General features: G+C 38.0%; 1 protein-coding gene across 1 annotated transcript in view; it reads right to left on the bottom strand.

Moving 5' to 3' along the window:
• LOC135468163 (kinesin-like protein KIF26B) overlaps nt 1-9,966 on the bottom strand; it is a 67,875-nt gene extending 57,909 nt beyond the window's left edge. The window contains exons 1-3 of the mRNA XM_064746252.1: nt 9,853-9,966; nt 7,624-7,760; nt 2,711-2,940 (exon numbers count right to left, since the gene is read on the bottom strand). Of these exons, the coding sequence (XP_064602322.1) occupies nt 2,711-2,940; nt 7,624-7,662 (269 nt within the window). The 5' untranslated portion in view covers nt 7,663-7,760; nt 9,853-9,966. The remainder of the gene's footprint in view (nt 1-2,710; nt 2,941-7,623; nt 7,761-9,852) is intronic.
• Nucleotides 9,967-13,791: the final 3,825 nt, after the last annotated feature.

The following is a 13,791-nucleotide window of genomic DNA, read 5'->3' as shown; positions in this document are numbered from 1 at the left end:
TCATACTTAATGTGCATGAAACAGAAATACCATTCATCAAAACTTATTAAACACACTTGCAAACTAATTAAAACCTCTTACCCCAAAGACACAAACATGCTGACAGGAATTTTCCCAGCTGTGAGCCCTGGGACACCAAGTTTGAAGTTATGTTCACTAAAGGAAGTACAATCAGCTACTCCCTGTGTGTGAGTGTGTCAGTATGCCGAGATGGACACATTCTGCTACATCTCTGTTAACAAACACATGGCTGTCAGCGTGAACGCCTTCACTTGTCCCTAACGGCTTATAATGTGCTTTATTGATTCACTGCCCTGATGTCTAGTAACACACATTCTTCAGCCATTAGTTAGAGAAAAGTGAATTGTAATTTAGAAACAGTATACTAATGGACTGACTGATCAAAAATGGAAGCAAAAGAGTCACAATTTTTGAATTTGCTGAAGAATCGACCATACTGAACTCTGTCCATAAAAGTTAATAGGTGCACCAGCCTTAAAATGTTGAAAAGAAAAGACTGGCTCTATATTTACTTCCTTCCAGCAGATATCTACATTAAAAATTCATCAGCAAACCATTGATTGACAAAACAACATTATTTAGTAAAGCCTGAATGTCGTAAAACAAGTGGTATCATTTCAAGTACTAAGCATTCAGTTAAATAACTGATTCATCACTGTAACACCTGACAAATCTAAATTGAAATTATGCCAGACAAAGACTGAGGAATTTGCTATTTAGGGTTCTCACAAAATGAATGCATGTGCTAAACTAAAAATAAAGTTTAAATATTTTATTGTATGATGAAACATAGTTTATATACAGGTGTATATTAACTGTACAGAAAGAATTGTCATTTTATATATTTTTTTTAATTTTATTTTATTAAACTTAAACATGTTTACTGATAAATCATGAGAACTCCTGAGATACGTGTCCAGCTTCACGGCTTCAACTTTCCCATAATGCACTATGGCATTACAGGATAGAGCTATTTTGAAACTACCACTAAATTCATTAATACGTTAGATCCTGTATCCGCAAAGCATGACCAGCTATTCAAGACAGAAGTGCACTGTAAAGGAATGTGCAAATGTGTGTTTTTTCAGCAACAGCAAACTAACATCTAAATACAATGCCATAACTTTCACTTAAGTTGTACCACTGTTGGACAGTATTGATAAAACTGCCACCTAATTCTTCTTCCACTCTTGCCCACAATCCCATCATTCCTCACAATTCGCTGAGATATGATACGGGAAGACATCGTCCGCAGCAGCTGGAGTGAAAATGACCGCATCCTGAATGGACTACAATGCAACCACTCCGCGAATTCTCTGACAATTTCCCAAACCGTTCAGTAATGCAATATTCAAAGTAATGAGGTGTGACACACTGGCTATTTAGATGACATATATCAAGACTTATTTCTCCATTTCAGTAAAATTGCGGGGTGGGGCCATTACCTCTTGCAACTGAGGTCACAGCAATTCTCTGCAGCCCAACAAATCTTGGAACGAAGTTTGCAGCAATCCTTATTCCGGCATTATTAATAGCTGACAGGGTGTTAAACAAGATTAGACAAGATCTCAGTGCATGCAGACGGTAATTGCAATGATTATAACTTATGCGCAATTAATGATACTAAATCCAAAATGGTGGAACTCCTTTCAGTGATGCCAGTGGTAAGTGAGCCATATATAGTAAATTGTCTTTTCCCCTCTCCTCCTTAATTGAAGTGGAGGTTCAACAAGTCTAAAAGGAAAATTGTGTGAGATTGATTTGCATTTGAGTAAATCCCTGATCCCATCTAAAAGTAAAAGGACATGATGACACAAAATGATATTTTTATTGGACAGGGTTGGAAATGTTAGCTTTGTGATGCTGGCAAAGATATCTTTTGAAGCAAGCTGCTCTTCAGCTTTTCCATATAACCCCCACACATTAATCAAAATCAAATTTTCACACCTTTCAAAGCAGAAAACAAACAGCTTGTTTTCAAACATTTTTTCAGGAGTTGACAAATTTGTTTGCCTCTCACCACCAATTTAAGGCAACTGTTACGCTTTCATTGTCCATAAATCTTCCTTTTTAAACTAAAATTAATTTCGTGCTGTGAGATCCAAATGTAAAATCAATATTTTCTTCGCTATGCTCACTTATAAAAGAAGAAAGAACATGTATTCAAACTTTCGCAGGTTTAAAAGCACACCTGGGAACTGAACTAGTTCATATACAACCCCTCTGAAGGTAGCTCTCCAAAATGAATCATAAATGTTCAAAGACTGCCAGGAACCAATTAAGGTGAGTGAAACTTATCAGACCAAGCTGTGTGTATCTTCAACGTCCAATGACCATGAGGTTGTTATAAACTATCAAACAGCATTGTCACAAATCATTATCATCTATCATTTTGTCAGCCTTTCAGATTATTATCTTGCCAGCTTAAAGAATTATCAGTGAAGTATCCTAGAACTAGTATTGTGGATTTATTCATACTGTTTTTAACACATCAAGGGTCCATGTTTGCAGGATATATACACACAATTCATTCTCAAATGACAAATTAAATGTAGAGTTTATAGCAAAAATATAAAAAAAAATCCTAGGAAGTTTTAATATGGACGCTTTCCGGTGTGTACATGGAAGTGGAATTATACCTAGGGAACATTTGGTTTGTCTTGTGAAGTGGAATGAGTGAAGGACTTACCTTGCAAAGAAGGACGCTGCTGCAGAGGGACTGGAGGAGGTGGAGCCGGATAGGCTGGGCGGGGAGGCAACACCAGAGGGGTACTGGTGGGGGTAAGGCACAGGGGTTGGTAACTGTGAGCGAGAAGCACTGGAGCACAGGCTGTTGTTGAGGTACTGGTCCATCACTATTGTGTTCATAGCTTCTATAGAGCTCACCTGACCTGTACTAGCACCTTTATTAGCTGGTATCTGAAATGGAGAAACACAACACTTTCATTATCTGTCATACAACATAGATATCAAAACTGTCTTCGTTAATTATTAACTGGTTTCAGAATTAACTTTGCTAATTATTAGCCAAATCAAAGAAGCAACGTGCATGCTTGTGACAATAGTGAAATAAAAGTAAAAAGAAAACAGTTACAGCATGTACAGACATATCAGTTTGGCAGCAATACTGACATGCTACTTGTATGTATGCTGTGTGTACGCCCCTCCTTCCTCGCCAAATGATGCCACGGATAATGAATTGAACCAGTTCATAGATCAAATAAAAAAAGAAGCTTGTTAAAGTATGCAATCTAAACATAGTACAATGTTGTATTGTCAAGAAATGACAATCCGCCTACATTCAATGATCCATTTTTCTTTCACTGTTTGCTCTCCTCTTTTTGGAATCGATATATGGATTGCATGTCAGTTTGACAGCTTCAAGATAAACTCTGTGTTTGACCAAACAGAGCAAACAAGGAGAAAAGTAAACTCCTTGAAGACTTTTGACAATGTCTTTGATATGCTAGTATTTCCACTGCCTTTTGGATGTACGCATGTTATACAGTGACAATGGTAAGGTCCAGACACGGGATAACCCAGAGTCAAATGTCTATACATGGGGAAAATCAGTGACGAAGAACCACCAACACTCTTGTCTAGAGTGGTATGGGCTTCCAGCTTCACATTTTTTTTTTGTCTGTCTGATCTAAGAGTTTCATTATCAGTTTAAACTGACAGCCAAATCCAATTATAAATCCAAAGGTTCTTCTCACTTGTCACATGAAATTCCTTCATTCCCTTTATGCAGAGCAAGGATCTTCAGTTTTATTCAATTCTAGCTTACGAGACATTGCTGGAGATTATGGGGCTAGAAATTAAGGTTGGCTCTGTTCTTCTCAGCACAGGACACAAGATCTACTACACACATCTCAATATTAGCTGAGAGTATTATTCTGGTCGGCCCTCCAGGGTTTGACCATTGTGTTACTACAGACAGCCCAGCTAAAGCGCTTTCCCTCCACACCTCTTTGGGAGGCAAACTAGATTGTGGACAGGGCTGGATAAGTTTGTTCTCTACTTGACCTAGCAGCTTCCAGTCAGCAATTCCATCTCCTTACATATTCAAAATTCTTTGTTCAAACACACGCACTAGCACTCTGGTCAAGGCAATATCTGGTCAATGTTTTCCTGACTGGGTTTTTTTCTGACCTCTTTTCTATGACCTGCTGGACAACACATTCCCATGTGTAACAGAAGATGTTGGTCAAGGCATTTGAGCCATGCTAGCCCATTACAGCATTGCAATACTCAATGAACAATGTTTAGAATCCATCTCAGAACTTACACACTCTGAATTTGTACAGTGTTAGATCACCCCTTTTATTGCTCATTCTGAAGTCTTCTCATATTCTTCATCTAACCCACACAGCCACACATGGGGGTAACCTTAGACTGAGAAACTATTGATTTGCATATCAACATCTGGGTATTTCTGATGTGAAAAGATACAATCGGCACAGAATCCACAGTTTTATATGCAGTACAAATATTGAGAGCAGAATTACAATTTCACATCATGAAAACTTAAGCCGAAAGAACTTGGGCAAACTTGATATGATTCCCTCAACCTAGCCTTACAATCAGATTAGACAACCACAAATACATTTTTTGAGTGCTTTAGATCAACTCTCTTGTTTTCAACTGAATATCCACTGATTCTAGCATCACATGCGGAACTAATTTTTGATAATACAATCAGCCCAACATGATACTTCCAGTAACAGAATCCCCAATTCACCGATTTCTGTAAGCTGCCTAAAGGACTTCAACATTTCGCTAGGAAGAAGTCTCAAGTTCTGCTAAATATGATTACTATTGGCATGCGAGAGGTTCCGGTATGAAAAGTACAACATAACCTTGCACAATTCAACATTCTGTCAAAGAAACTTCTTGGCAGAATAACTCTGCACAGCAACAATAACACAATTTTCCCAGTAATATCTTGTGAACAAACGAAACAGTAGTTGCAAAAAGAACCTAATTGGAGGGCTGGTTAGAGCCTGGCGAGTGGTAAGGCCGGGTGCAGGGCACTGTTTGGACACTCCCGTTAATGGACTGACCTGACCAGTAATGCACGTGACAGAAAGTTAGCCCTCGCCATTATGGAGTGCCAAAAGAAACCACTTGCAGAGGAATACGCCGTGATTTAATTACACGCTTTTGTGATTTTAGCAGTGTCGAATACAACATGCACGGTGGTTGTTGAAGGCTGCAGGGTCTCAACTGTTTGATGAAGGGAAGTTGGGGGAGATTGGGACTGGGAGCATGTGACTTCTGCTGGAACTGAACGCTCATGCCATGTTTATAATCAATTTGTCACAGGAGGGAGATGGCAAGAGACAGAATAAGGGGTGGGGGGGGGGGGGGGCTGAGGGATGGGTTTCTGGAGGTGGTCTGTAGCTCAGCATGGTTTGTAACTCAAGGTGGTTTGTAACTCAAGATGGTTTGTAACTTAAGGTGTGTTCATATAATTACTACAGCAGTAAAATGTTCAAATATTTTTATAAATTAATAGGTAAGGATATTGCTTTAAATGAACTCCTGGCAATCATGGATATTATAATGCTATAGCCAACAACAACCCAGTTTCGATGTCTTGATCATATAACATGCCAAATAACAAATACATTTATTTATTTATTTATTTGATTGGTGCTTTACACCATACTCAAGAATATTTCACTTATACGACGGCCAACATCATGGTGGGAGAAAATTCGGGCAGAGCCCAGGGTAGACTTTGTTACAGAACAGAATATTGTATACAAGGATCAGATCATGGGCAAATGGTTAAGCTCTTTGTTTTAGTAGAAGGGTTTCGAGTTCAAACTCTTTTGACTTTAAAGGTAAAAACAGTCCTACTCTATCATGTGACTTGTGAAAAATGTTACGCAAACTATGTTAACATTAATACTAATCACCTCGTGTCTCACTGAGGCATAGATGACACCTCTTTCCTTCAGGACCTTCCCTTGTTCAACAAATGCTAAGCTCATCAATTTTCTCCATCCTTGGACTACTCTAAATTGCTTTTTTGAAAACTTTTTCCACGCACCCATTTTATATTACATATGATCAAAAATTGTTGCCTAACATTTTTGACAGGTCACATAATACAGTAGGACTCCTTTTTTACCTTTATCAATAAAAGAGCTTGAAACCTGCCTATTGATCACAGGGCAGGTTCACCCTCGGCTTGGAGAGGCCCTGGAGTCAACTGCTCTCTGGGCCACTCAAGAAACCCCTTTTAAAACGTTAAGAATGATTCAACTTCAGGTTTGAACCACTGATCTGCCACCCATGAGGAAGATGCTTTGTTAACTACTCCACTGCAGATGGAGAGAATTTTCACAGAAAAGAAAACCGTTTCATGTCAATCTGGCATGCAAGCAGAGACAACGCATATTTTAAGATGTGACTTAGAGGCTTCAAACTTGACAGCCAAGCAAAAATCAAACACAGATGAGTATCTGTAAACAAATAGAAGGATCACATTGTACTTTAAATTCACAAGGCTTTTATATATGTACTCGGATGCATGAAACATGTAAACTTTTCACACTTTTATCCAGACGACAATGTTCTTGAATCTTTTTAACAACAGCTGTTTTGTCAATAACTTTTCCAGAGCAAATCAGTCCTTTTAGCAAATCTGTCAGCAAGCTGGCCATGGAGATGTATCAGCGTGTTTGCAAATACCCAGCTTGTTGACAGGGGCCTCTCCCGTTACAACTCTGTGTGCATGATGATTCATATCAGCTCTTGGCCTATCTATCACATCCAATGCCGCTTTATAATCCTTTCTTAATCGGTCCAGTCCCATCCCGTGTGGAAAAACTGCACATTTTTCACGCAGCTTATTTCTGCAAAAAGCTTCCTCCTTCCATTGGAATTGAGCGTTCAACATGTCCACACACATAGGGCATGATTTTGACCCAAGTTCTACCCCACTCCAAGAGGAAGTGGTCATAAAGGGCAGCTCAGTGAGCCCCAAGCTGAGCAAAAGCTTTTCACGTCTCAGATGCAAAGACGCATTTTAATGAAGATGTGTGTGTGTGTGGGGGGGGGGGGGGGGGAGGGGAGAGCTATGTCACAATATTCTTTTTAAGTAGGATGGCTCCATTAAAAGAACACAGTGTGCTATTTGTCAATGCTCTGTTACAGACACTAAAACTGTAATTTAGTTAAATATGTTGTTATTTTTATTGACAAGAAATCATACTTTCCAGATTACGCTAATGCTCTACCTGTCCGTTATTACAACATGGACTAGGTATATGCAAATAGGAATTTTAAACTGATAAGGGGGAGCATTAAGACTGATGTGATATTAGAGCAGGTTTATGGAGCCTTTGCCTTACACAAAAAAAAAATCTGTTCAACATTTTCAGTTCCAATTAGGCTCTTGGGTATTTTGCATGTTTAAAAAGCCTATCATGCTAACTTTAGGTGCAACGACTTTCACAGTGATTAAGGGCCTACAATACAGAGCTGGCACAAAGTTAAGAAGCTCAGACAGAACAGTCAGTGACGTATGCACAGATGTCACTGAAAAACAGATACAGAGAGAATATTTGAAAAGATTCTGTGGAGACTTACGTGAGCACATCGTTTTGGACTGATCCATGCTGCGAACATTCTGCTCCAGGTACGCCTGGGCTTGAGCTGCGATAGGAGCCGAGGGAGTCACATACGATGAATTGGAAGAGTAAGGAATCTTTGTCTGTCGGCTTTGCCTGTGTGGACAGAAAATAAAAGAATAAAAACAATTACAAAAACACGCAACTAGAATTCCATGAGATCAGGTTGATCCCTAAGAAATGCAGTACGTACAATTCAGGTGAAAATCAATGATGACCTGTTCGCATAAAAATGTTCTTATAGGAATGGGCAAATGTGTAAAATTCTCACCTTGGAATAAGACAATGAAGAGAGAAGAATCCAGGTAATTAAAAACACTGGATTTTAAGAAGAGCCTTGTAGTAATGAAATGTCAAACGAGCAGACGTGTCAAGTGTCAGCAATCTGAATTCAGGTGACCTGCACAGACTGGGGACTTCAGAAGCCAAGAGACATCAGTTAACAATCCTTCTCAGATACAGACACTTGTGGCATAAGGCACGATAAAAACACTGACTAGTCTTTTTAAATCAATTTCTCAGTTGCATCACAGCACAGTAATGACTGAGCTAATGAGAATGTAAACTTGCCACCAAAACTAAAAAAAAAAAAAAATTTTTTTAAAAAGTCCTAAAAGTTGGGTCTAGATCTCAGATGGAGCGAGAGAGTTTAAGACAAAGTCTGATGAATGTAATATAGACCTTGGTAATTTATGACAAAGGAGTTGATTAACTGGAAGCTAGCCTGACTATACAACACAAAAAAGTGGCTGGTTGAGTTCAGAGGGAGGTCTTGCCTGAGAAAAGCCTCCCTGGCTGTGCCTGTCTACTCATATGATTTATCACCCTGCTCTCCTACCAAGTCACCACACCTGTGTGCAAGGCCTTTTGTAGTAAAACCCAGAAAATTGTTTAATTCGCTTCAACATTTTTTTTTAGAATAGCATTTTTTGCCCTCTTGGAAGAAAAAAAAAATTGGCAATGAAAAACAAAAATCTCAAATTAATTCACAAGTCTAGAGACCTGTTGGCTTTCACCTGAGATTGCGTGATAAATGTTTGAATGGGACAGGGCAGTTGTCCATTGACATATTTGTTACCTTATATAACATCTAAATGTGTGGAAACTGTCAGAAACTGCTCTCACATAAAACACCTTAAAAGGGGGGCACACCACAGCTGTGGTCAGCAAATGGGCAAGACCACAAAGCCAAGAGGCTTTCAAGAGTTCTTTCCCTTGGTGACTCACTCTAAATTGTAAATGTGACTGTACATGTGCCTGCACTGCCACGGGAGGACAATATCATAATTTGAGCATTGTTTAGAAACCAGATGCATTAAAACTCCTAGATGAGATAACAAATAGGAAGTGTCAGTCCACTAAGTAGATATCTGTGCATAATCCCAAAATAATCTCACACAAGACAGTCCAAGTATACAGACGTACACATGTACCAGTATACAGACATACACGTGTACCAGTATACAGACGTACACCTGTACAAGTATACAGACGTACACATGTACCAGTCTACAGATATACACATGTACCAGTATACAGACAGACACGTGTACCAGTATACAGACGTACACATGTACCAGTATACAAACGTTTACATGTACACGTATAGACACACACCTGTTCAAGTATACAAGTATGAATTGTAGACAACTCACATTGAGTTATTTCTCATGAATATTTCAGGCCACTTGTATCACATCAGGTCTGTGTAATTAGCTTTGTTTTATACTGAAGTGTATACTGCATGGAGGTTTAAAAGTATGCTTTTAACAAAACAAACAGAGCAAATATGGAGGTTAATTTACTAAAATTTGTATCAAAATGAGACAAAAAAGCACAATCACATGGGGAGCAAAAGGTAAGGAGATCAAATTACTTATCCATGATCACCATCCATCTTGTTAAAAAAGCATTTACTGGGCACATTTTAATGGCAACCGTATTGAAGACATATTTACATGATCAGCTAGCCAAGAAAAAGAGGAAAATCACAAAATCATGTGCCAATATAAAAAGGTGCATTTTCAGTCCTATGTTTATTTCATTTTTGGATAATTTAGTGTGAAATTGCTTGTAAACACACAAGTAATGGTGCTGCTATATACTTCAAAATATAAAATATTTAAAAGCTGGAGGTCAAAGCTACATTGTATAAGAAAGAGATAAAAAGTGAGACAGTTTGTTTTACCTGGGGTGGTTGAAGTTTGCCCCTGGGTTATTCCTCTGCACTTGAGAGAAGTTACAGGAGCCTACCAGGGCAGGGATGTTCATGGGTGGGGCAGATTCACACTGGGCCTGTTGTATTGAGTGCACCATCGCAACAGCCTCCTGTTTCAACTGTTTAATATGGGTGTCACAAACATCACAGCGATCTCTCAAGGCAAACTTTGGACTGATCTGTGGTACCTCCAGGCGCTCTGCGATTTTACTGGCCAAATTGGGGTCCTGGAAGTATAATGATTCCTAAATCATTAGTACTCAAAAAAAAAAAAAACACAAACATTCCTAAACTACTGCATTAATGATTTTATGTAATACCTTAAATCACTGGTACTTAAATACAACTGACATGAGCATGCATCAAACATGTTTTGATATTTTTGAATAGCTTCTTTTAAAAGTTTACTATTTAGCAGTAATTAAGGATGAAAAAACACATGACATGAAAGAGTACAAATATATGCACACAGACATTATATATATATATATATATATATATATATATATATAAAGCATGGAAATACAAAAAACAAAACATGTAAATATGTAATAAATAATAACACTCACAATGCACATGTGCTCAAGCCCGCTGGCCGACGCAACTCTCTCTTATGTTACATAACACACAGCCACTGAACACAATTCCAAGATCGTAAACGTGGCAAAAAACCTGACCAATTGTCTTATGGTGTAATAAATCCTCTCAACTCCACTGAGGCCAGATAACCTAATTGCTAAATTCCACAATCGTGTTCATGCTAACGTCTGGCAATCAATTTCAAATTAGTATTTGCAGCTATTTCTTGCTAATGATTGCTAGAAAGTGTGTGCAAATAAAGGACTCCTGAGCTGGAACGGCCACAGCAGGCCTATTACCCATTAATTGTCCTCTAATACCATTGGTTGATAACCTGCTACAAGCATCAAAGAACGCTTGTTGTCGTATTGTGTGCCCCTAATCAAATGACGGAATCCTTGCATAAATATTGGCCTCTAAATCTGGCTTCAGATTCTGATGGCTGACTGACTGGGGAACTAACCACCATAGAACAGATGGTCTCCAAAACCTGCCTTAATATCTGCAAACAAAATTATCAATAATTTAGAAGCGAGCATAAAAAAAAGAAAAAAAAAAAAACCTGGCTGTATGAATAATCGAGCAAACAAAACTTGGCAGTCAAAGCCTGTCAAAACACAAAGCCAATGAAAATTTATTGTAGGGAAATGAGAAAACTAATAAACCATTATGTAGGCTTCATTGCTCGCTTCAGGGAAGAGATTTACGGCACTTTTAAGAAGGCTGAGACTGGCGCGCTAAGCAAGTACTGCTCGCTCTGCTGTGCCTACGATACATAAATTCCACAGCTGTAGTTTACAGCTTTAGTGTGATGTGGTTTTATGGGGGCAAAGGCAATAGAATTACAAATGAATCATTTATCCACAACAAAAGACTTCTAGGGCATTCCCAGGACACAAGCTGAGTACTACATCAGTGAATACTAAATAGGCCAGATAAATGACACTGTAGAGGGGGACAAAAATGTTATCTACAGTACAGTATCTGTTTTATCCAGTTCCATTACTTAAATGCATCTACTCCTCAGGTTTTACTATGAAATATTGTTTAACATATGCACAATGTAATTAAGGAATATATGTTCATAAACATGGATCTCCTGGATTTACCGCAGATGATAAATCTAGGGCACGGAATTTATCTGAATATATTTGGACCCTGCGGATAATTTGGTGACCGCAAATGTCCCTAACTGATTATAACCTAATATTTAATCAGGCTAATATTTCACGGAAATAAGGGTCAGTATTTAGAAATTCATTGAGGGAATGAAACAATGCATAACATAGAATAACAACAAATAAACTGAACACAAACAAAGACAAAAATCAGCTTTTATAATAAAAACAAAAAGACGAAAAAAGCTAAAGATGGAGAAGGAAAATTTGGAACTGGACACATACATGTACACGTCTGAGGGCATATAACAATTTCTGACTCTTGTTCAAATACACACACGTAATCTGGATCAAAAGTTCATATACTGTCAGTCTAATATCAAACAAATGAAATCCTTAGCAACGAAAGGCAAAACTTTGCAGCATGTGTGCATGTCAACAGATCCACTTTGATATCACACATCACAACTATGGTGAGGTGTTCGTCATTAGATCTTTTTTTTATACATGTGCAGGGCCTGTGAGAACAATTTATGCTTAAAACAACTAGACAATAAAAAGCCTATATGAGGGTAGTTTGAAACCAAACACTTATTAAATTCCCACATAAATGAGTTCAGAGAATAATTACCAAAGTGTATTAAGCATTGGTAATCAATAGCCCACAAATCAGGTGGAATATGTCATGAGCACCTGGCAGTCCCCAGGGAGGGGCTAATCACACAAACAGCACACCCAGATTAAGAGCTTGACTTCATCATTAAGGGTACCCAGGTCCTTCACTGGCCTTAGCAGCAAACGCCAATGCACACTCACCTAATTCACAAGTCTCTCTATCATGTCTATTGAGAACTGATTATAGAGTGACACTGAGGTAACAGTTAACACTCGGACAGCTTAATACCTGTTAGGAATGATAACCCTGTAACCAAGGTAACACTTAATCCAGGCAATCTTTCTTTACAATTGTTTTTCTCAACGGTAAATACCGTACAAATACATATACATGTAAGCCCAAAAGGCATATGCAACCATGGGCTATATTTAAACTATAAAAACATTTCTTACATCTTTTTCCGTAATTTCATGCCCATGAAAAGCTTCTAAGCACTTCTTCCCTAATTTACTTGCTGTTAACAAGGATGCAGATCTCACAAGTATTAACAATAAATGAATCTGCCAAATTTTACATGTTCCTGTAAATCCCGTAATTGATAATGAAGTCAAAGTAATTGTATTAAATGAACCTAAGCTAATCATATTAAGTCTCATTATAAATAAACCCATGTGGTTTCAGTTTTTTAACAGGTTTTATCTCTATGTTCGCTCAACTGTGGTAACCTGAGGAAATAACATTCCCTTTGATCTTCGTCCTTCTCAATCTAGAACCGGTTACTTATGGTTTGTATTAATACCTTGATAATAAAACGTCATAAATTGATAGCTGCATTGCTTAAATGTATGGCGGCCACAGATTACAGTATGGATGAATGACTATAAAGGTCAGAGTCATAAACCTACATGTATGTACACACGAAATGTAGACCAGCGTAGGTGACACATGCGTCGCCTATCCAATCCTGTCATAATATCTGTCCTAACTTAATGGCAGTAATGCTCAATTAACGTAAAAAAATGCTAAAACAACACAGACTGAAGCTGAAAAAAAAAAAATAATAATAAAGCCATTGTACTTTCATCTAAAAAGCACACCATTATTGCTGACATGAATTCAGTTATCAAGGAGGTCCGCTTTTATGAATAAGACACAGCTGGAGAGAATGGGTTGCCCATATTTGGTGCCCATTAAGAAACTGCCTATGCGCCCATGATGCCATGAATGACTAAATGTCTCCCTATAAAACAACTGGTTAACACATCAAAGTCAACAAACAGACAGACAAATTTCATCTGTGGCAGACAGCTGCTATATATATATGTCCTAACTTCCATCATCCTTATACTGTACATGTACAAAGAATTTATTTGTTTATTTATCTGACTGGTGTTTTACGCCATACACAATAAAATTTCACTTATATATGCATTATTGTGGTAGAGATAAGAGGAGACCAATGACCCAGGTACATAGCAACATACACATGTACACACTGATTGACAGACACGCATCATGAAACAACAATAAGGTCAAATTAAGCAACAGAATTAATAATACATATATAAACACTCCTATTTTATAGTGGAAAATCAT

Source organism: Liolophura sinensis, chromosome 6, assembly GCF_032854445.1.
Source record: "Liolophura sinensis isolate JHLJ2023 chromosome 6, CUHK_Ljap_v2, whole genome shotgun sequence".
In the NCBI taxonomy this organism is placed as follows: domain Eukaryota; kingdom Metazoa; phylum Mollusca; class Polyplacophora; order Chitonida; family Chitonidae; genus Liolophura; species Liolophura sinensis.
This window is presented reverse-complemented; position numbering and strand designations above follow the sequence as displayed.